We start from the raw sequence: 23,180 nt of genomic DNA on the forward strand, positions 1-23,180 counted from the left end.
CGTCGATGTTAATGGGGGGCCTGTTCGGCCAGCCTTTTCCTGTATTCCACGATCAGCTCGTTTGTCTTGCTCACATTGAAGGAGAGGTTGTTGTTGTGGCACCACACTACCAGGTCTCTGACCTCCTCCCTATAGGCTGTTTCATTGTTGTCGGTAATCAGGCCTACCACTGTTGTGTCGTCAGCAAACTTAATGATGGTGTTGGAGTCATGTTTGGCCACACAGTCATGGGTGAACAGGGAGTACAGGAGGGGAATAAGCACGCACCCCTGAGGGGCCCCAGTGTTGAGGATCAGTGTGGCAGACGTGTTGTTGCCTACCCTTACCATCTGGGGACGGTCCCTCAAGAAGTCTAGGATCCAGTTGCAGAGGGAGGTGTTTAGTCCCAGGATCCTTAGCTTAGTGATGAGGTTTGTGGGTACTATGGTGTTGAACGCTGAGCTGTAGTCAATGAACAGCATCCTCACATAGGTGTTCCTTCTGCCCTTTCTCAAAAGGGCAGTGTGGAGTGCGATTTGAGATTGCGTCATCTGTGGATCTGTTGGGGCGGTAAACAAATTGGAGTGGGTCTAGGGTGTCCAGGATGATACTGTTGATGTGAGCCATGACCAGCCTTTCAAAGCACTTCATGGCTACCGACGTGACTGCTACGGGGCGGTAATCATTTATGCAGGTTACATTCGCTTCCTTGGGCACAGGGACTATGGTGGTCTGCTTGAAACATGTAGCTATTACAGTCTCGGTCAGGGAGAGGTTGAACATGTCAGTAAAGACACTTGCCAGTTGGTCCGCACATGCTTTGAGTACACGTCCTGGTAATCCATCTGGCCTCGCAGCTTTGTGAATGTTAACCTGTTTAAAGGTCTTGCTCACATTGGCTACCGAGAGCGTTATCACACAGTCGTCCGGAACAGCTGGTGCTCTTATGCATGCTCGTCTGTTATGCTTGCTTCACTGGGCAGCTCGTGGCTGGGTTTCCCTTTGTAGTCCGTAATTGTTTTCAAGCCCTGCCACATCCGACGAGCGTCAGAGCCAGTGTAGTAGGATGCAATCTTATTCTGTATTGACGCTTTGCCTGTTTGATGGTTCGTCTGAGGGCGCAGCGAGATTTCTTAAAATCATCCGGATTAGTGTCCCGCTCCTTGAAAGTGGCAGCTCTAGCCTTTAGCTCGGTGCGGATGTTGCCTGTATTCCATGGCTTCTGGTTGGGATATGTGCGTACGGTCACTGTGGGGACATCGTCGTTGATGCACTTATTGATGAAGGCGATGACTGAGGTGGTATACTCCTCAATGCCATTGGATGAATCCCGGAACATATTCTAGTCTATGCTAGCAAAACATTCCTGTAGCGTAGCATCCGCGTCATCTGACCACTTCTGTATTGAGCGAGTCACTGCTACCTCCTGCTTTAGTTTTTGCTTGTAAGCAGGAATCAGGAGGATAAAATTATGGTCAGATTTTCTAAATGGAGGGAGAGGGAGAGCTTTGTATGCGTCTCTGTCTGTGGAGTAAAGGTGGTCTAAAGTTTTTTTCCCCTCTGGTTGCACACGTGACATGCTGGTAGAAATGAGGTAAAACGTATTTAAGTTTGCCTGCATTATACCCCCTGGCCATTAGGAGCGCCGCTTCTGGATGAGCATTTTCTTGTTTGCTTATGGCCTTGTACAGCTCGTTGAGTGCGGTCTTAGTGCCAGCATCGGTTTCTGGTGGTAAATAGGCGGCTACGAATAATATAGATGAGAACTCTCTTGGTAGATAGTGTGGTCTACAGCTTATCATAAGGTACTCTACCTCAGGCGAGCAATACCTTGAGACTTCTTTATTATTAGACATCGCGCACCAGCTGTTATTGACAAATAGACACACACCTCTTCCCTTCGTCTTACCAGACGTAGCTTCTCAGTCCTGCTGATGCATGGGAAATCCTGCCAGCTCTATATTATCAGTGTCGTTGTTTAGCCACGACTCGGTGAAACATAACATATTACAGTTTTTATTGTCCCGTTGGTAGGACAGTCTTGATCGTATATCGTCCATTTTGTTTTCCAGTGATTTCACGTTGGCCAATATAACGGATGGTAGTGGAGGTTTACTCACTCACCTACAAATTCTCAGAAGGCAGCCCGACCTCCGCCCCCTTTTTCTCTGTCTTTTCTTCATGCAAATGACAGGGATTCAGACACGTTCCTGAGAAAGCAGTACATCCTTGGTGTCGGACTCGTTAAAGAAAAAATCTTTGTCCAGTTTGAGGTGAGTAATCGCTGTTCTGATGTCCAGAAGTTACTTTCGGTCATAAGAGATGGTAGCAGCAACATTATGTACAAAATAAGTTACAAACAACGTGAAATAACTAACAATATAATACAGTTGGTTAGAAGCCCATGAAACGGCAGCCGTCCCCTCCGGCGCCATCTTTGAATAACGCTGGCCTAGTGTATAATCCAGGAAAGAGGAAACTATATTAGAAATTATATCTGGAGCTATACCATAGAGAATGTATTGATTGTTTGATTGATATGTGTGTAGTTTTCAGATGAGAGAGAAGAGATGTGTGGGAACCTCTTGGAAAGCCCTTGGCTTTTAAGGGTGAACATGTGTCTCTTCACGGGCTGACTCATTTGATTGGTTAACAACCCAGAGGCAAACAGACCCGAGCTGATTGACTCAACCACTAATTACTGTGAGAAAGCAGTCTGTTTCTCTGTCTTCCCTATGCTTTGTTCAGTATTCTCATTTTCACTACCATATACTCTGTGTTTAGCATAGTCATTGTGCTCAGTGTATGGTATCAGAACTTCAGTATAGTCAATATACACTTTAATGAGCACACAATACAATTTTACTGTAAGCATTTTCATGATCATATTTACTCTGACTGTTTGGTTGGTTTTTATTGTACAGGCACATGCATCATGTTCAGGATCACCCCAATGTTAATTAGTGAGTGTGCATCACACACAGCGATCCCATAAATTACTATGGTGTGCATGACAACAATAAGCAGGATATGTTGAAATAGAGTTTAACCAGTCAGAGAGTCTGATTAAGTCACATGTCCCCTTAATGGGTTCCAAGTGTTGTTGGTACCCATCGTCAGACCTATGCATCCGTCAGCAGGACCCAACCACCCACAGCAACCACAACAGGGCACATCTTCCCGTCAACTCCCCCCAGCTTTTGGGAACTAGTTAATGGAGGCCCTTTGTGGTCATCTTTGTAGTTGATTGACCATTTGATGAGTCTCAATGAGTGTCTATGAATAATCTCAGTCCCCTTACATACATAAGTAGAAACTACAGGCTTACATGTTATAAAAGTCAGTGACAGTGTAATGGTGAAACATCATGATAAGTATAGAGTACAACAGTATGAGTCATAATACCCATAAAACCTAGTGGTCAAACAGGGAAATGGTTCCAATAGTTTTTCTACCATTAATTTTGAGCACCAAGACTCATGCAACCGCAAAATTTCAGATCAAGCAATTTCCCAGATTTGGCTGTTTTTAATCTTTGCTATGCTGTAATAATGGCTTTACAACGTATTTTTCATTAGAACAGACTGGTGTTACTTATAATTATTTATTTTTGTTAATACTGTTACAAACAGGCAAAACAATTATAATGTAATCTAACAGCACCTGTTTGTCACACATAATATGCACGCAGCTCTCGCTCCTATGCCCTTCTTTTTCTCCTTCTTATTGATATTATTACAATTATGATCATTATTAAAATAATAAAAGTACTGTTGTTATCGTTAGTAGGCTTTGTATAGTAGCCTTGTATAACCAGCATTGAGCTGTAGGTCTAAGAGAGTGTCCTGTTTAGTCTTAATACCGTAACTTAGGCCTGTATTTCAATATATAGGCTACTGTATCAATCATTCATTCATTCATGCCATCACACAGCATACGAGACACTCATGCCATCACACAGCATACGAGACATTCATGCCATCACACAGCATACGAGACATTCATGCCATCACACAGCATACGAGACATTCATGCCATCACACAGCATACGAGACATTCATGCCATCACACAGCATACGAGACATTCATGCCATCACACAGCATACGAGACATTCATGCCATCACACAGCATACGAGACATTCATGCCATCACACAGCATACGAGACATTCATGCTTTGAAATGCAATCAACCATTTTAGTTTTAAAATTAAATAACAAAGGGAGCTTTGAATAATTAGCCTAAACAAGAAATAAACCGCAATTCACGAATGCATGCAACTGTTTCTGTCTGCTGTAATAAAGGCTTTATACAGTACATCTTTTCCCCGTTAGAACAGACTCTCTGGTGCACTTATTTATTGAGTGTTGTTTACTCTGTTCCAAATGGTCAGAAAATAATAATAATATTGTAATCTTAATAGCAACTGTTTGGCACAAATAATATTTACGCAACACTTTCTTCTATACCCTCCATTTTCTTGATCTCCAGAAGTTTCCACAACGAAGTCAAATGTCTTCCACAGATCTGACTTCCCTTTTCCCTCCTGAGTAACCAGTAAACATTTGCCCGTTTTGAGTTTATTTTTTATGTCCTCCGCCTCCATTATTGGTCACATGCATGCAATGCTACCATGTTTAATGTAAAGAGAGCAAGGGTTGAGGGAATAGGGAATGTTTTTCCTAAACAAATGAGGGATTTCAGTAACAGAACTTTTCGGTCAGAAACAATTAAGAAACTAAATGGAGGAAATTGTTGCGTTTGTGTGTCTTAATTATTTAATCAAATTGTGTGCTTAAAGCATCAGACAAGCTCAGTGCATATGTAGTTGGTTTTATTCAGACACATAGGGTGTGTCTGTCTATGGAAAAATATGTTTAAACATGTTGAACAGAACGACTCTCGGTCTACCAAGAACAGGACGACTCCCGGTCGACCAAGATTGTGGCTGCCTGCCTGTAGGCAGATAGACCCAGTGAGCCAGGGGTTAGAGTTCATCGTTGGTACTGTGTGGGTAGGCTGGCTCAGATTAGTATTCGTTTATTTACATTCGCGCGACACGCAGCTCCTTTGTCTTCACTTCCCTGGAAACACAAGTGTAATGTTAACCATGCGATCACTTTGTTTTCTACAGTGGTTGAGGTGAATTGACCTCACAATAGTGGTTCTAATGTAACCCACTCAAATTAGATTATCAACTATTCAATGAATCTCTCTGGAACGTTCATGTGTCTGCATTATGTCAGAGGTGATCCAAGGGTTGTTGTGGTCTGGGGGATGCAGCTGCAACAGAGGGCATATGGGTGCCGCCATGATGCTATTGTTTGAATTCGTTAGCCTTGAAGCACCTGCGCTCTGACATCTCTTACTCCTGCAGGAGTAATCTCTGTAACATCCTCAATGCTCGCTAGCCCCATAGTTCTCTCCAGTAATGAAATCCCATGTGTGGCTTCAGTTTCAGCTTCTGTGTGTGTGAGTGTGTGAGTGAGTGTGTGAAGGTGAGTGTGTGTGTGTGTGTGTGCGTGCTCGCGTGTACGTCTGTACCCGCATGCTTGTGTGTTAGTGTATTTTGTGTGTGTGTGTGTGTGTGTTCGTATGTATGTGTGTGTCATGTGTTATATATTATGGGATTCTCCTTCAGACTTTGTGGAGTAGCTCAGGGAGTTAGGGACCAGGGTCTGCTCTATCAGAGCGGCTTCGTCCTACTTATCCATCCACCCACCTCTCTCTCTGCAGAGGCTCTAATCTGTTCTGTGGAAAAAGTTTGTCTGTGCATCAGACCTTCATAGTCTGCCTCTGAACTTAGTAGGTTCGTCTATCTCGCTCTCCCACTCCCCCCCTCTCTCTTTTTGTCTCTGTCTTTCTCTGTCAGGGTTTCTTCAATTAACGAACAAGCTAGGTCTTGTGTTTTGACAGAAAGCTATTCCTAAACTTTTCAATATATTTTTGAGATTGACCCTAGATGACCTTCAATAGGACTCCAATAGGCCATTTAGGATCAGTCTTGTTCAATATCTTAATCAATTTAACATTTCAGATTTCACTTGACGTATTGATCAACTGAATTGCTGAGACAAGCAGATACAAAGGACTTTACTCTAACTACTGATCACAATAACCTGTGATAACCTCAGCTGCTGATCCTCATCTACTAAGATGAAGAGGTGGGAAGAAAAAAAGAGATGAACAATAAGAGAGAAATGGATAAGACATGAAAAGAGAGAGCGAGACAAAGTGAGGGATCCCAAGCTCTTCAATCACAATGGTTGACACCGTGTCCTTCATTGTGTCTCATCTCATCCCCTCCTCATCGTAATTAATGTATTCACAAAAATGCAAAGGCATCACCGGGTCCTGCGGTGTCTCTGCCTCTGACATCTGACGTGTTTACCCTGACACTGAGCTGTAATGAGGAGGCTACTGGTCTCCTCTTTTCCTCCGTTCCTCCACTACTCTTGTTATTCCTGACAAACAGCCTTCCACCCTCACATCTCTCCTCTCCCATACCTGGATCTGCAGTCATGCCTCCTCGCAAGGTCGATTTAATTTTAGTTTTTAAAATATTTTTTATTTGAAATTCAGTTTAGTTTCTGTTTGTTTTCAGACTTGATTTACTCATTTTTATTTAGTTTCAGTTTGATAAAAAATACATATATTTCGTTTTTATAGTATTCAATTTCAGTTTTAATCTAGTAGCCTATGCGTGGGGGGCTAGGAGCCATTTATGTGATGTAGACTTATAGTTTTTTGAGGGGGATGTCACTTCTTGCCACTGGGGGACAGTAATACATAAGGTTATGGGTCAGGACCATAGACTTGGATAGACATAACATCTCTGTATCTGTGTCATGATGGCATCTGTGAGAGCATGGGCAGCGCCATTGAGGCCATCTCCATCATGAAATAGTCAATTTTCTTCTTCATTGTCTAATCCGTCCTGATGACCCGACTGTCACAACTGGTCATTGCTGACCGGATCATCAGGAGGGATCAGCAAATGAAGTTGGAAGTCCCGCCCAGTTGACTAAATCAAAATGGCGAAAGTCCTCAATGGCGCTGCCCATGCTAACACATTCAATTGGCCACTAAAGGACTCCATACAACTCTATTGCCAGGGCATGGGTTTGGTTAGGTTTAAATTATAAATCAATCCTAATTAAAGGATAAGCGCCTAGACTGGTGCAAGAAATATGGTGGAAGGAAACTCTCTTGCTCATGTTTACACCAATCCAATGCTTTTTAAAATTGAGTAGTAGATATAAGAGGAATCAAGTACCTTTATCTGACAGAGGAAAAACAACACATAAAGTCATGGCACATTTGACATGTTATGTTTAAGTAATATTAAACATGTATCACTGACTAACCCCTTCAGTGTTAACAAAAAACAACTGCAACAACAGCAAAAACATAAGCAATACAACACTTCTTCACAAATCTATCAGTTCACAGCCAGCCGGCTTGTGTGTGTGTTTCTGTTCAACCTAACAAGATTTTCTGATTTGTCTTCAAGAAGACTCTGCGTTCCAGAGAGGTGGCCGTTCGGTTTCTCAAACACAATGATTTTCTCCACGAACGCTTGGGATACAGAGACAGAAACCAGATCCAGTGCCACTGGACACATCTTTAGATAAACAGCCATGCTGTCTTAATATGGCTGCAATCCCGTTAACGGGATGATATGACAACAGCCAGTGAAAGTGCAGGGTGCCAAATTCAAACAACAGAAATCTCATAATTAAAATTCCTCAAACATACATGTATCTTATACCATTTTAAAGGTAATCTTGTTGTTAATCCCACCAAAGTGTCCGGTTTCAAATAGGCTTTTCAGCGAAAGCAACACAAACGATTATTTTCTAGGTCACCACCAACTCACAGAAAAATTCAGCCATTTTTCCAGCCAAAGAGAGGAGTCACAAAAAGCACAAATAGAGATAAAATGAATCACTAACCTTTGATGATCTTCATCAGATGACACTCATAGGACTTCATGTTACACAATACATATATGTCTTGTTCGATTAAGTTCATATTTATATCCAAAAACCTAAGTTTACATTGGCGGCATGTTCAGAAATGCCTCCAAAATATCCAGAGAAATTGCAGAGAGCCACGTCAAATAACAGAAATACTCATCATAAACTTTGATGAAAGATACATGTTTTACATAAAATTAAAGATACACTTGTTCTTAATGCAACCGCTGTGTCAGATTTCAAAAAGCTTTACGGCAAAACACAATATTCAATAATCTGAAAACAGGGTTCAGCCACAAAAGCAAGCAATACATACAGTTACCCCCCAAATTGTGCAGTCAACAAAACTCATAAAAAGCATTATAAATCTTCACTTACCTTTGCTGATCTTCGTCGGTGTCACGTTCCTGACCTATTGTTCCTTTTTCTGTTATTTATTTAGTTGGTCAGGGCGTGAGTTGGGGTGGGTTGTCTTTGTGTGTTTTGTCTGGTCTAGGGGTGTTGTATGTGTATGGGGTAGAGAAGAGTGAGGTTGTCTAGTTATGTCTATGGCTGCCTAGATTGGGTCTCAATCAGAGACAGCTGTCGTTCATTGTCTCTGATTGGGAGCCATATTTAAGGCAGCCATAGGCAGTAGGCTTTTGTGGGTAGTTGTCTATGTTGAACGTTTGTTGCTTGTCTGTGCACTTACGTTATTTAGCTTCACGGTCGTTTGTTGTTTTGTTAGTTTGTATATAGTGTTCGTTTTGTGTTTTCTCTCTCTTCTCAATAAAAGAAGATGTATTTTGCACACGCTGCGCCTTGGTCCAATCTCTCTCAAGAAGACGATCGTGACAGAACTACCCACCAACCATGGATCAAGCAGCGTGGGCGGAACCAACAACAGCGGCAAAGTAACCAGGACTCGTGGACATGGGAGGATGTATTGGACGGCAAGGGTTGCTACACATGGGAGGAGATCCGAGCTGGAAGAGATCGCCTCCCATGGGAACAGCTGGAGGCGATTAGGAGAGCAGAGGCAACTGGAGAGAGGAACCGGAGCTATGAGGGTACGCGACTAGCAAGGAAGCCTGTGAGTAAACCCCACAAATTTCTTGGGGGGGGGCTAAGAGGGAGAGTGGCGAAGTCAGGTAGGAAACCTGCGCCTACTCCCTGTACTTACCGTGGAGAGCGAGAGTACGGGCAGACACCGTGTTACGCAGTAGAGCGCACGGTGTCTCCTGTACGTGTGCATAGCCCGGTGCGGGTTATTCCACCTCCCCGCACTGGTAGGGCTAGATTGAGTATTGAGCCGGATGTCATGAAGCCGGCCCTACATATCTGGCCACCAGTACGTCTCCTCGGGCCGGCTTACATGGCACCAGCCTTACGCATGGTGTCCCCGGTTCGCCTACATAGCCCGGTGCGGGTTATTCCACCACCCCGCACTGGTCGGGCGACGGGGAGCATACAACCAGGTAAGGTTGGGCAGGCTCAGTGCTCAAGGGAGCCAGTACGCCTGCACGGTCCGGTATTTCCGGCGCCACCTCCCCGCTCCAGCCCAGTACCACCAGTGCCTACACCACGCACCAGGCTTCCAGTGCGTATCCAGAGCCCTGTTCCTCCTCCACGCACTAGCCCTATGGTGTGTGTCTCCAGCCCAGTGCCTCCAGTCCCGGCGCCACGCACCAAGCCTCCTGTGCGTCTCCAGAGCCCTGTACGCACTGTTCCTTCTCCCCGTACTCGCCCTGATGTGCGTGCCCTCAGCCCGGTACCACCAGTGCCGGTACCACGCACCAGGCCTATAGTACGCCTTGAGAGTCCAGTGTGCCCTGTTGTTGTTCCCCGCACTAGCCTGAAGGTGCGTGTCCTTAGCCCGGTACCTCCAGTTCCGGCACCACGCACCAGGCCTACAGTGCGTCTCAGCCGGCCAGAGTCTGCCGTCTGCCCAACGGCGCCTGAACTGCCCGTCTGCCCAACGGCGCCTGAACTGCCCGTCTGCCCAACGGCGCCTGAACTGCCCGTCTGCCCAACGGCGCCTGAACTGCCCGTCTGCCCAACGGCGCCTGAACTGCCCGTCTGCCCAACGCCGTCTGAACTGTCCGTCTGCCAAGCGCCGCATGAACTGCCCGTCTGTATTGAGCCTTCAAAGCCGCCCGTCTGCCATGAGCCTACAGAGCCGTCCGCCAGACAGGAGCCGCTAGAGCCGTCCGCCAGACAGGAGCCGCTAGAGCCTTCCGCCAGACAGGAGCAGCCAAAGCCTTCCGCCAGACAGGATCAGCCAGAGCCTTCCGCCAGACCGGATCAGCCAGAGCCTTCCGCCAGACCGGATCAGCCAGAGCCTTCCGCCAGACCGGATCAGCCAGAGCCTTCCGCCAGACCGGATCAGCCAGAGCCTTCCGCCAGACCGGATCAGCCAGAGCCTTCCGCCAGACCGGATCAGCCAGAGCCTTCCGCCAGACCGGATCAGCCAGAGCTGTCAGCGAGCCATGACCAGCCAGAGCTGTCAGCGAGCCATGACCAGCCAGAGCCGTCAGCGAGCCATGACCAGCCAGAGCCGTCAGCGAGCCATGACCAGCCAGAGCCGTCAGCGAGCCATGACCAGCCAGAGCCGTCAGCGAGCCATGACCAGCCAGAGCCGTCAGCGAGCCATGACCAGCCAGAGCCGTCAGCGAGCCATGACCAGCCAGAGCCGTCAGCGAGCCATGACCAGCCAGAGCCGTCAGCGAGCCATGACCAGCCAGAGCCGTCATCTAGCCAGGATCCGCCAGAGCCGTCATCCAGCCAGGATCCGCCAGAGCCGTCATCCAGCCAGGATCCGCCAGAGCCGTCATCCAGCCAGGATCCGCCAGAGCCGTCATCCAGCCAGGATCCGCCAGAGCCGTCATCCAGCCAGGATCCGCCAGAGCCGTCATCCAGCCAGGATCCGCCAGAGCCAGCCAGCCAGGATCCGCCAGCCAGCCAGGATCCGCCAGCCAGTCCGGTGCTGTCCCTCAGTCCGGAGCTGCCCCTTATCCTGGTGCTGCCCCTTATCCTGGTGCTGCCCCTTATCCCGGTGCTGCCCCTTAGTCCGGTGCTGCCCCTTAGTCCGGTGCTGCCCCTTAGTCCGGTGCTGCCCCTTAGTCCGGTGCTGCCCCTTAGTCCGGTGCTGCCCCTTAGTCCGGTGCTGCCCCTTAGTCCAGTAGGGTTAATTTGGAGGGTGGCTATTTGGAGGAGGCTACGAAAGCGGGTAGTGACTATGGTGGGGTGGGGACCACGACCAGCGCCAGAGCCGCCACCTTGGACAGACGCCCACCCAGACCCTCCCCTAGACTTTATGCTGGTGCGCCCGGAGTTCGCACCTTAAGGGGGGGGTTATGTCACGTTCCTGACCTATTGTTCCTTTTTCTGTTATTTATTTAGTTGGTCAGGGCGTGAGTTGGGGTGGGTTGTCTTTGTGTGTTTTGTCTGGTCTAGGGGTGTTGTATGTGTATGGGGTAGAGAAGAGTGAGGTTGTCTAGTTATGTCTATGGCTGCCTAGATTGGGTCTCAATCAGAGACAGCTGTCATTCATTGTCTCTGATTGGGAGCCATATTTAAGGCAGCCATAGGCAGTAGGCTTTTGTGGGTAGTTGTCTATGTTGAACGTTTGTTGCTTGTCTGTGCACTTACGTTATTTAGCTTCACGGTCGTTTGTTGTTTTGTTAGTTTGTATATAGTGTTCGTTTTGTGTTTTCTCTCTCTTTTCAATAAAAGAAGATGTATTTTGCACACGCTGCGCCTTGGTCCAATCTCTCTCAAGAAGACGATCGTGACAGTCGGAATGACTCCCAGGACTCCCACTTCCACAAGAAATGTTAAATTTGTTCGGTAATGTCCATCATTTATGTCCAAATAGCTATTTTTGTAGCGTGTTTGGTAAACAAATCCAACGTCAGGAAGCGCGTTCACTAAAAGCTGACGAAATGTCCAAAAGTTCCGTAACAGTCAGTAGAAACATGTCAAACGATGTATTGAATCAATCTTTAGAATGTTTTTAACATAAATCTTGAATAACGTTCCAACCGGAGAATTACATTGACTTCAGATGAGCGATGGAATAGAGCTCCCTCTCATGTGAACGCGCATGGTCAAAGCATGGTCAGGTCATGGCAGACCTGACTAATTCCCCTCTCATTCGGCCCCCCTTCACAGTAGATGCATCAGACAAGGTTCTACATACTGTTGACATCTAGTGGAAGCTGTAGGAAGTGCAAACTCATCCATATCTTGTTGTGATTTCAATAGGATCTTGGTTGAAAATCGACCAGCCTCAGAATTCCCACTTCCTGTTTGGATTTCTTCTCAGGTTTTTGCCTGCCATATGAGTTCTGTTATACTCACAGACATAATTCAAATAGTTTTAGAAACTTCAGAGTGTTTTCCATCCAATACTAATAATAATATGCATATATTAGCAACTATGACTGAGGAGCAGGCCGTTTACTCTGGGCACCTCTGTGCACCTTTCATCCAAGCTACTCAATACTGCCCCTGCAGCCATAAGAAGCTAACAGAACTGGAGAGGTGACAAACCCCTCCCAGGTATCTCCACTTCTGCAGCTCACACGGGACACTTAATGTCCTGCCAGGTTGACCCTCCAGCTGGACAGTGACATCAGACACAATCTTCGATGCGAGGAAACTATATTTCTGAAGCACTGTGGTCGAGATGCTTGCTGGATTCATTGTGCTGGCATCTTCCTGGGGTCCTGCTGCTCCACTGCTGTACTCTCTGGTTTGCTGAAGTACAAAATACTCTGCTTCCCTCATCAGTGGCTCCATCTCTGTTGAGTGATGTGCCAGAGACACACTTGGGTCATCAGATAAGCTGCTGCAGGGGTTGGATGGAAGTTCGCTCCCAGAGGATTCAGTGTGCATGTGAAGTGCTCACGTAGTGACTTCAGGAGGACCTGTGCCAACTGTTTTGCAATAGTAGTTGACTGCAAGTGTGCCTCAAGATTGAGAAGGCACAACACCACATCAGACAGCGACTGGCTGTCAGATTGAAATTGTTCGGTGTGGATTGCGAACGGCATCAGCAACTTCACAAGCTCTTCTATCTTGACCCAGTCATGCTTCTTGCTCGCCCTCTGATTTCTTCCCTGTTAGCTAGTGAAAGTGATGCACAAGCTAGGCCTATTTGAACATTTATCCGCCAGATTCAGAAACATGAAAAACCCATTAGGAAAAAAAGCTTGAAAATACCATTTGCTTTTTGCACAAAGTTCATGGCTTTTATTTTATTTTAGTTAGTTTTGCAGTCAAAGATAATAGTTTCAGTATAGTTTTAGTTTTTCAAATGTTTTTCATTTTTATTTCAGTTTACTAAATTGTTTTTCCAATTGTAGTTTTTATTTTATTTTAGTTTCAGTTTTTGTTCACTATAATAACCTTGCCTCCTTGTTTCACCAACCCGCTCCATTTGACTTCCTATTTAATAATTTACAGTGCACTTTGGAAATTATTCAGACCCCTTCCCTTTTTCCATATTTTGTAATGTAACAACCTGTAAAATGGATTACATTTTTTTTCCTCATCAATCTACACACAATACCCTGTGATGACAAAGCGGATTTTTTTTAGAGAGATTTTTGTAAAAAATAAAAAACTGAAATATCTTATTTACGTAAGTATTCAGACCCTTTGCTATGAGACTCGAAATTGACCTTAGGTGCATCCTGTTTCCATTGATCATCCTTGAGATGTTTCTACAACTTGATGGGGGTCCACCTGTGGTAAATTCAATTGATTGGACATGATTTGGAAAGCACACACCTGTCTATATAAGGTCCCACTGTTGACCGTGCATGTCAGAGCAAAAACCAAGCCGTGAGGTCGAAGGAATTGTCCGTAGAGCTCCAAGACAGGATAGTGTCGAGGCACAGATCTGGGGAAGGGTACCAAAAATGTTCTGCAGCATTGAAGGTCCCCAAGAACACAGTGGCCTCCATCATCCTTAAATGGAAGAAGTTTGGAACCACCAAGACTCTTCCTAGAGCTGGCCGCCCGGACAAACTGAGCAATCGGGGGAGAAGGCTCGGGTCAGAGGTGACCAAGAACCCAATGATTACTCTGACAGAGCTCCAGAGTTCCTCTGTGAAGATGGGAGAACCTACCAGAAGGACAACCATCTCTGCAGCACTCCACCAATCAGGCCTTTAAGGTAGAGTGGCCAGACAGAAGCCACTCCTCAGTAAAAGGCACATGATAGCCTGCTTGGAGTTTGCCAAAATGGACCTAAAGGACTCTGACCATGAGAGACAAGATTCTCTAGTCTGATGAAACCAAGATTGAACTCTTTGGCCTGAATGCCAAGAATTACATCTGAAGGAAACCTTGCACTAACCCTACGGTGATGCATGGTGGTGGCAGCATCATGTTGTGGAGATGTTTTTCAGCGGAAGGGACTGGGAGACTAGTCAGGATCAAGGGAAAGATTAACGGAGCAAAGTACACAGAGATCCTTGATGAAAACCTGCTCCAGAGTGCTCCAGACCTCAGACTGGGGTGAAGGTTCACCTTCCAACAAAACAACGAACCTAAGCACACAGCCAAGACAATGCAAGAGTGGCTTCGGGACAAGTCTCTGAATGTCCTCGAGTGACCCAGCCAGAGCCCGGACCTGATCCCGATCGAACATCTCTGGAGAGAGCTGAAAATTGCTGTGCAGCAATGCTCCCCATCCAACCTAACAGAGCTTGAGAGGATCTGCAGAGAAGAATGGGAGAAACTACCCAAATACAGGTGTGCCAAGCTTGTAGCGTCATACCCAAGAAGACTCGAGGCTGTAATTGCTGCCAAAGGTGCTTCAACAAAGTACTGAGTAAAGGTTCTGAATATGTGATATTTCAGTTTTACATTTTTGATACATTTGCAAAAAAATATACAATAACTGTTTTTGCTTTGTCATTATAGGGTATTGTGTGTAGATTGCTGAGGGAAAAAAACAATTTAATCAATTTTAGAATAAGGCTGTAATGTAATAAAATGTGGAAAAAGTCAGAATGCACTGGATGTCAGTGAAGAAGGCCGTCTAAATTCCATGGATCCCTGTGGGATTCCTGGGTCAGACAGCACAACTCACCACTCCAGGCCAGCTTCCCGGCAGAGCTGGGCTCTGAGGCTGAATCACACAGCTCATTGTGCTCCGCAGTTCTTTTGATGAGAGAATTTTTTAAAAAGGGCATAGTTAATCACTTTAAATCAGGCTAGAGGAATGGCTATCTGTGTAAGCAGGTTCAGGGGTGGGTGGACGGATCTCACGACATGCAGACCACAGTGCTGAGCAGAATTATTTGCCATTGTTTTAAATGGCTAGTGAGCTCGGCCATTCAAACTCGAAAGTCATTACCTGTGCACTCTCTCACACAAATACTTTCATGTGTTACTTTCATCAACAATACATCAATATTTCAAGTCATTGTGCAACATAATTGTTTGTATTAAACTCTCCATTCTCTCTCTCTCTTCCCTCCTCAGTTATGTGGGCCGTGTTGTGGGTAACGGCCTTCAGGCCCAGAAAAACAACCTAGAGATCAAGGTCCGCAGCATCGACCCCATCCTGGTGGGAGCTAGAGACAGACTAGAACATTTCAAACGGGTATGTCTCACTACCCCTGTTTCTCCTTCCCTTTGACATGTGACTATGTGACTGTAAACTTGACCACTGATGACACCAACATGTCAGTTACCTACCATTCTGATACTTCTTCTGCAAACTTAATCATATTCCTATTTCAGCTTTGGACAGAAATGTTGTATGAGGACAAATGTTGGAGTTGCATTCAGGGCAATTATCTGCAGGCATATGGATCTATCGCACATCTCTAGTATGCAAACAGCTGTGTGTCTCAGGGCCATGCCTGTTGCACTATATTATCAAAGATACTGGTAACTAGCCCAAGATATCACACTGGCATTGTTTCCAATGGGAGCAAATGAAGCATAGTGGGCAGAACAAGCAAGGAGTTGGGCAAGGCATGTGTTTCCATATTTACGTTGGGGAACACTTTTCTGTAAATTGTGTGTGTGAAATAACTAAATTCGTCATTGCACTCCTTCTAAACGACAAAGGGTCAAGTCTATAAAGTGCACTCTGTTCGTAACAGATTCTAGTTTGGGGAAAAGATTGAATTGAGATCAACTGTTTCATCGAAGAAAATTAGCAGAATGTCAGCCAAGTTTAATCTAACTCAATTTTCTCACACTTCCGCCACTGGACTTCCTCACATTGCAATATTTGGTGGTGAGTGGAAGTTCCATACAGATGCTTCAGATTTATACATCCTGTGAGACAACTGGCTCCTTCTTCTGTCTGTGATATTATGTTGGTTGATGTCTCTGAGTTAACATTGGACCTGGGCCTACTGTACTGTTCTGGGTTCTGATGAGTCAGTGGAGTGGACAGGACCTTTCTGTCTGGTCACACGCTCTCATCTGGGCCCATGGCACTGGGATGAACCAGGTCAGAGGTCACAGATGGCGTGTCGTCACTGAAATGGTGACTGTAATGCCTCCAGGGATAGCTGCTCCCCATCATGTGAAAGAGGGATTAAGAGGTGATGGATAGGCGGACCGATGTATGCAGAGTGACACACCCATGGTAAAGGGAATAGGGGAGTTCACATCCTTTCCACTTAGATGCTGTTCACACCAGTCATGGTAAATAGATTTGTGTGTTATTAGAAATTGTTTTATGTCTTTTTTATTGCTCTGTGCTCGGTACAAATCACGCCATTGGAGGGGATTTCGACGTGCCGACATGAGATGACTTAGAGTGAGGAACAGCCATCCAACTAGCTCAAAAGCCTGTGGACATGCCAGACAAATCTGACCAAACTGTCCTTGTGGACCCATCACAGATACTTAGAAAGATATTAAATCAGCCAGTTGCACCCCTCAACCGCTCAGGCATTCACTGAGACATTCACTATGAGAATGGAACGAAATAACCCACCAATGCATCATAGATAAAGGACCTCAATGCAAAGCATCATAGATCATGGAGGAGGAGGCTGTGGGGTCAGCGAGGCAGGAAGGAGGGGTCACACAGTGTTCTGTATGTTTTATTCAGCCAGTTATTCTAATCCTGTCTGGCTGCGACCTCCTCCCTCCTCCCCCTTCCTCTGCTGTGTTTGTCTCTTGGGTAATTGGTGGTGTCTCGGGGGCCTGGCCTTGTGCAAACAGCCTTGTCCCTCTGATAGATGCTGTGTGAACCCAGTGCTCTTAATGGCTAGATGCCCACGGAAGCGCCAGCGATTTCACGGGCTGGAAAAAGCTGGCCCTCAGCGACATGAGGATAGACATTGCATAGGAGTTGCATTATGTCTGTTTCATAATATGTTTTCCGCTTATGTCATTCCCTACACCTCGAAGTCTAGGAGTTCAAATAATGTTTTACTTGTTGACCAAGGTGAGTGCTTAGAGCTGGAGGTGGGTCCTTCAATCTGCTGCATCATTCCACATATACCCTGTAGATACACTTACAGACTAACAGAGTATTTTTTTTAGGTCAACAACCTGAGGAACAGTGGACACGTCAGCAGATACAGAGGAGACACAAGGAGCATTGAAGCCAGATTCTTGTTATGTAAATGTCCTTTAACCTAAATGTTCCTTGAGCTAGAAGCCAAAACAAATTTTCCCCTCAGCCTCTCTAGAGAGGCTTTATGCAGACTGCAGAGTCAGAGGCGCTCAGGGAATAGTCCCTCCTTGCCTGGCTGGTCTGCCAGGAGCTCTGTTCTAACCTTTGTGGGGCTGAACAGTTACCAGTAGGGCTGTGACGATACCAGTATCGCAAAAAACATTTAATGGAAAAAATTTAAACACGAGGTTGACCAAACTTTTTAGTCCTTTAAATACCTGTATGTAAAATATTGTGTGCTATAGTTTGGAAAATAAATGTGACTCTGGATGACAACATAATGATGCTTGTTTCCAACATTAGGGCTGTTTTCCTTAAGAAGTTATATCCGCTTCGTGCTTTGTTTCCTTGCCACGATACTAACGAGTATCGAGATACTGGTATCGTCCCGGATCTAGCTACCAGACCCGTTGAGTCCTGTTGTGCTGTGTTTGTGTCTCTCCCCCAAACTCCACCCACTGTCTCTCTCTGTCACTCTCTCTCGCTCTCTCTGGTACTATATTTTTCTGTATACTTTATTTTCATTGAACATTCGTTTTCCTTTCTCTCGTTAACCGTTGTCTGGTCTATCACTCAGAGTTATGGTATTGTCTCGCTTTGTTAGAAGTGTCCTAACAGGGCTCTATGTGCCCAAAATCTTTATCTAAAGTTGGTCACACAGTGTTATACAGATAAAGGTTTTAATCTTTAGCCAACATTATTCACAATTACTATATTCTGCTTGAGTCAATTCTTAATAAATTAGGTTATCTGGAGCCAGTTTGAAGCAGAGTATACCCTGTGAAGCCATCAGATCACCTCCCATGCTTGGTGTGAGAGCAAGGATTCCCCTGTTATCACCCCAGACTAATTCGATAAGCAATGACCATGTCGGCTGTTAGCGGGGAGTTCTAAAAAGAGGGATACTTGGTGTCCAGCCCATTGTTCCAGCTGTTTCTGGGAGGGGATCGGGGAGAGAGAGAGGAGAGGCACACAGCTCATCTGGCCCTCTGGGAGCCATTTAACTTCTGTCTCTTATTACTTCATTAAAAGCAGACGTGACTGGGTTTGTTTCTGTGGGCCGGCCCAGCCTGGCCCAAACAGAGCAGGCAGTCTCTTCAAAGCAGCCAGAGGCTGGGAACATCTATCAGAGAGGTGGGAAGGGGAGTGGAAACCTAAGGAGTCAATTTAAGCACTTTGAGGTGGCTAAGAGCTCAATGTGAGAGAGAAAAGTGATTTACAGGATTACATGTGTTTTATGGCCACTGTACCTGAGGGGAGAGAGAACGTTCACAATGTTCACAGCCAGTGCCAGTGTGCTTGTTTTTCTAACCCTGACTGGGACCCTGCTCGCCTCTATAACTAACAAATCACACGCAAGAGATTAGATTAAGATTGTTAGATTTTCCCCATGTGTACTAAGGTTAATTTGAAAGGGAGGAATCTTCAACCCCAAAGAAGGATCTTATTTGATTTCCTGAAGAAGGCATTAACCTTCCTTTTTGGAGTTTATTTCAAATGCCCTCTACTTTGAAATAATAAAGAATCTTCCATGGATTTCAGAAAGCCTGGATTTATTTGCTGTGATAGCTGCTCTGGTGAGGTCGAAGTCGAGGCCTGATCTAGCTGACATTGCTTTGGTTCCTTTTGACCCGGTCTGGACCAGAATCATGTTCTGAATAATACAGGAAATACACTGTGGGTTTTCACAACATTGCAGCATCTGTATTAAAAGATTAGCTATGTTGGCCTAGCCATGTGTCTATCATAGTACAGCAAAAGATCTTGAGATAACAACATGTAGAAAGAAAGAGAGAAGAGAGAGAGAGAGAGAAAGAAAGAGCTTCGCAAAACAAATACGAGAAAATTCTGCAGTTGAAATCAGTTCCTGACTGTTTATCCCAGTTGGTGGGTCAATGAATCATGTGGAATTAGCATCATGGAAAAGCACACTCAGCAAATTGAGGTTGAGGCTCACTACTTTTACACAGTTCTTTTTTCTATGATAATTTATGCATGAGATTTATCTTCTACGATCAAGTAATGTGCACTCTCCCGTGCCCTGTAGGTTTTCTCATTAAAAATGATTTATGTATCATCTTTTAGTTATTAAGATTTATAAGATATATGTATTTTTGTGCATGACAATATTTCCTTTTTTTGTCTGTTTAAATATTACTGACTAGCCATGAGACTGGGGGTGTAACGGTTCACCAAACCCACGGTTCTGTATGTACAGTATCAGACCTCAGGATAAGACCCAGATGCAGACAGTTCGAATCACAGATGTTTATTAACAAAACGGGGCAGGCAGACGACAGGTCAAGGGCAGGCAGAGGTTGGTAATCCAGGGCAGTGTCAGACAGGTACAGAACGGCAGGCAGGCTCAGGTTCAGGACAGGCAGAGGTCAGTAATCCAGGGCAGTGTCAGACAGGTACAGAATGGCAGGCAGGCTCAGGGTCAGGACAGGCAGAGGTCAGTAATCCAGGGCAGTGTCAGACAGGTACAGAACGGTAGGCAGGCTCAGGGTCAGGACAGGCAGAGGTTAGTAATCCAGAGCATTGTCAGACAGGTACAGAATGGCAGGCAGGCTCAGGGTCAGGACAGGCAGAGGTCAGTAATCCAGAGCATTGTCAGACAGGTACAGAATGGCAGGCAGGCTCAGGGTCAGGACAGGCAGAGGTCAGTAATCCAGGGCAGTGTCAGACAGGTACAGAATGGCAGGCAGGCTCAGGGTCAGGGCAGGTGAAACAGATCAGGGTGTGACATACAGTGTCTTCAGAAAGTGTTCCTTGACTTTTTCCACATTATGTTGTGTTACAGCCTGAATTTCAAATGGAATTAATTCCGATTTTTTTGTCACTGGCCCACCCCCATAATGTCAAAGTGGAATTATGTTTTTCAAAATGTTTACAAATTAATTTAAAATGAAAAGCTGAAATGTCTTGAGTCAATAAGTTCAGGACTCAAAATGTGCTTAACAACTCACATAATAAGTTGCATGGACTCACTCTCTGTGTGCAATATTAGTGTTTAACATGTATTTTTGAATGGCTACCTCATCTCTGTAAGGTCCTTAGGTCAAGCAGTGAATTTCAAACACAGATTCACACCACAAAGACCAAAGAGGTTTTCCAATGCCTTGCAAAGAAGGGCATCTATTGGTAGATGGGTAAAAATGTTTTAAAGCAGACTTTGAATATCCTTTTGAGCATGGAGAAGTTATTAATTACACTTTGGATGGTGTATCAATACACCCTGTCACTACAAAGATTCAGGCATCCTTCATAACTCAGTTGCTGGGGAGGAAGCAAACCGCTCAGGGATTTCACCATGAGGCCAATGGTGACTTTAAAACATTTACAAGGTTTAATGGCTGTGATAGGAGAAAACTGAGAATGGATCAACAACATTATAGTTACTCCACAATACTAACCCAATTGACAGAAAGAAAAGAAGGAAGCATGTATGGAATAAAATATTTTTAAAGAATGCATCCTGTATGCAAAAAGGCACTAAAGTAATACTGCAAATAATGTGGCAGAGCAATTCACTTTTTGTTCTGAATACAAAGTGTTATGTTTGGGGCAAATCCATTACAGCACATTATTGAGTATCACTCTCCATATTTTCAAGCATAGTGGTGGCTGCATCATGTTATGTGTATGCGTGTAATCATTAAGGACTGGGGAGTTTTTCAGGATAAGAAATAAATGGAATGGAGCTAAGACAAGGAAACATCCTAGAGGAAAACCTGGTTCAGTCTGCTTTCCACCGAACAACTGGGAGATGAATTCACCTTTCAGCAGGACAATAACCTAAAATAAGGCCACATCTACACTGGAGTTGCTTACCAAGAAGACAGTGAGTGGCCGAGTCACAGTATTGACTTAAATCTACCTGAAAATCTATGGCAAGACCTGAAAATGGTTGTCTAGCATTGATCAACCACTAATTTGACAGAGCTTCAAGAATTTTGAAAAGAATAATGGGCAAATGTTGCACAATCCAGCTGTGGAAAGCTCTTTGAGACTTACCCAGAAAGACGCTGCCAAAGGTGTTTCTACAAAGTATTGACTCAGGGGTGTGAATACTTTTGCAAATGAGATATTTCTGTATTTCATTTTTAATAATTTAGCAGACATTTCTGCAGACATGTTTTCACTTTGTCATTATGGGGTATTGTGTGTAGATGGCTGAGAATTTTTTATTTATTTAATCCATTTTGAATTCACGCTGTAACACAACAAAATGTGGAATAAGTCAAGAGGTATTAATACTTACTTGCTGCTTTTTGGGGTCACAGTTCAATTCGGTTTCGGTACCGCACGAAAATGTAATGCCATTCACAATGCTCCTGGCATTGTCTGATGCTGCGTTTTGAACCATGTAGGAGGTGGGAATTTACCAGTTGTGAAGTCGGAAATACCAGTCGGATGCATTCATGTGATTTGAACTCATTGAGAAACGCTGATTGGCTAATGGCCAACAAGCTGCCTCAACCATAAACTAAATGTACAGCTATCATGCTTGTTAACACATTATATAGTTCAGAAAGCACATTAATAGATTACTTTTTATAATGTTTTGTTGTTGCATTTAACTACCGGAAATGAAATTTCCTTAGTAGGTGACATCAGAGGTCACCATGTGGGAGAAGTGGGTGCTAAGGATGATAGACGAGTTTCCCAGTAGTAATTACCAGTTGGGGGGCCGTTCAAGTGGATTCCCACTTCTACCTTGGTTACGAATGCACCATGACACTGCCTCCTTCAGTGCCAGATGTGCACTTGTTACTCTGTAGCACGGTACATCTCCCACTCTGTGGTAATGTGATTGGCTGTCACTGTGAAAGTAAGCACAACACAGGGTGCATTGGCCAATTCATTGAACATTTTGGCTTTGGCTTGCTTATATAGAGTGGGTACTACCTGTTTGCTGAAATGGGTGCAAGAGGGAAGTTTGTAAAGTGGCTCGAGAACTTTCACGAGGGGCTGCCTGAAACCCCCTATTCTCAATCACCGAGAACGGGCACATATACATGACTATAAACCAAAGACTGTAAAAAATATAAACATAGCCTTATTATCACTCTTGTAATTTATTTGGCCCGGTCAGAATCAGCTGATCGAATGCGGAGTGGTAGACAATGTGTTGTTGTTTCTTTGTGTTTCCGTCTTGCGCCGGTATACTGGGGTGATGTTGGCGTAAATCGTACAGCACTAGTTCCTGGCTGCGCCTCCCAAAAGGACAGTTTGAAATACTCCAGTTAAGATTTTAATTTTGATTAACATGCGCATAGGCTTTGGTTGTTTTAACGGAATAGCCTGAAATGTTTTTTTCAGCTCAGATTTATTCAAGAGGTATAGGCCAGCGTAGTCATAACCCATAGGCCTATTGTTTTTTTATATTCATTCGGGTACACAGTGAGGACCATTTAGTAAGAATACGTGTACCGTTACACCCCTACATGTGACCCATGAGTCTTAAATACCTACATATGTGAGTCTGCCAACACACACACGCACACACATACATTAAGTTAGAATAAAAGCCCCCACAAGAGAGCTTTCTCAGTAATTCTTCATGAACAGACTAGC

General features: G+C 44.8%; 1 protein-coding gene across 2 annotated transcripts in view; it reads left to right on the plus strand.

The window, feature by feature from the left end:
- Positions 1-23,180, plus strand: part of LOC120052500 (glypican-5-like) — a 119,540-nt gene that overhangs the window by 50,153 nt on the left and 46,207 nt on the right. Inside the window, exons 7-8 of one of the 2 annotated variants that reach the window (XM_038999449.1) lie at positions 15,437-15,557; positions 17,468-19,109. In XM_038999449.1, coding sequence (XP_038855377.1) covers positions 15,437-15,557; positions 17,468-17,566 — 220 coding nt within the window. In that variant the 3' untranslated portion in view covers positions 17,567-19,109. Of the gene's footprint in view, positions 1-15,436; positions 15,558-17,467; positions 19,110-23,180 lie in introns of those variants that run through there. The other variant, XM_038999448.1, reaches the window with a different exon arrangement.

This window comes from Salvelinus namaycush, chromosome 8 (genome assembly GCF_016432855.1).
Source record: "Salvelinus namaycush isolate Seneca chromosome 8, SaNama_1.0, whole genome shotgun sequence".
NCBI classification, from domain to species: domain Eukaryota; kingdom Metazoa; phylum Chordata; class Actinopteri; order Salmoniformes; family Salmonidae; genus Salvelinus; species Salvelinus namaycush.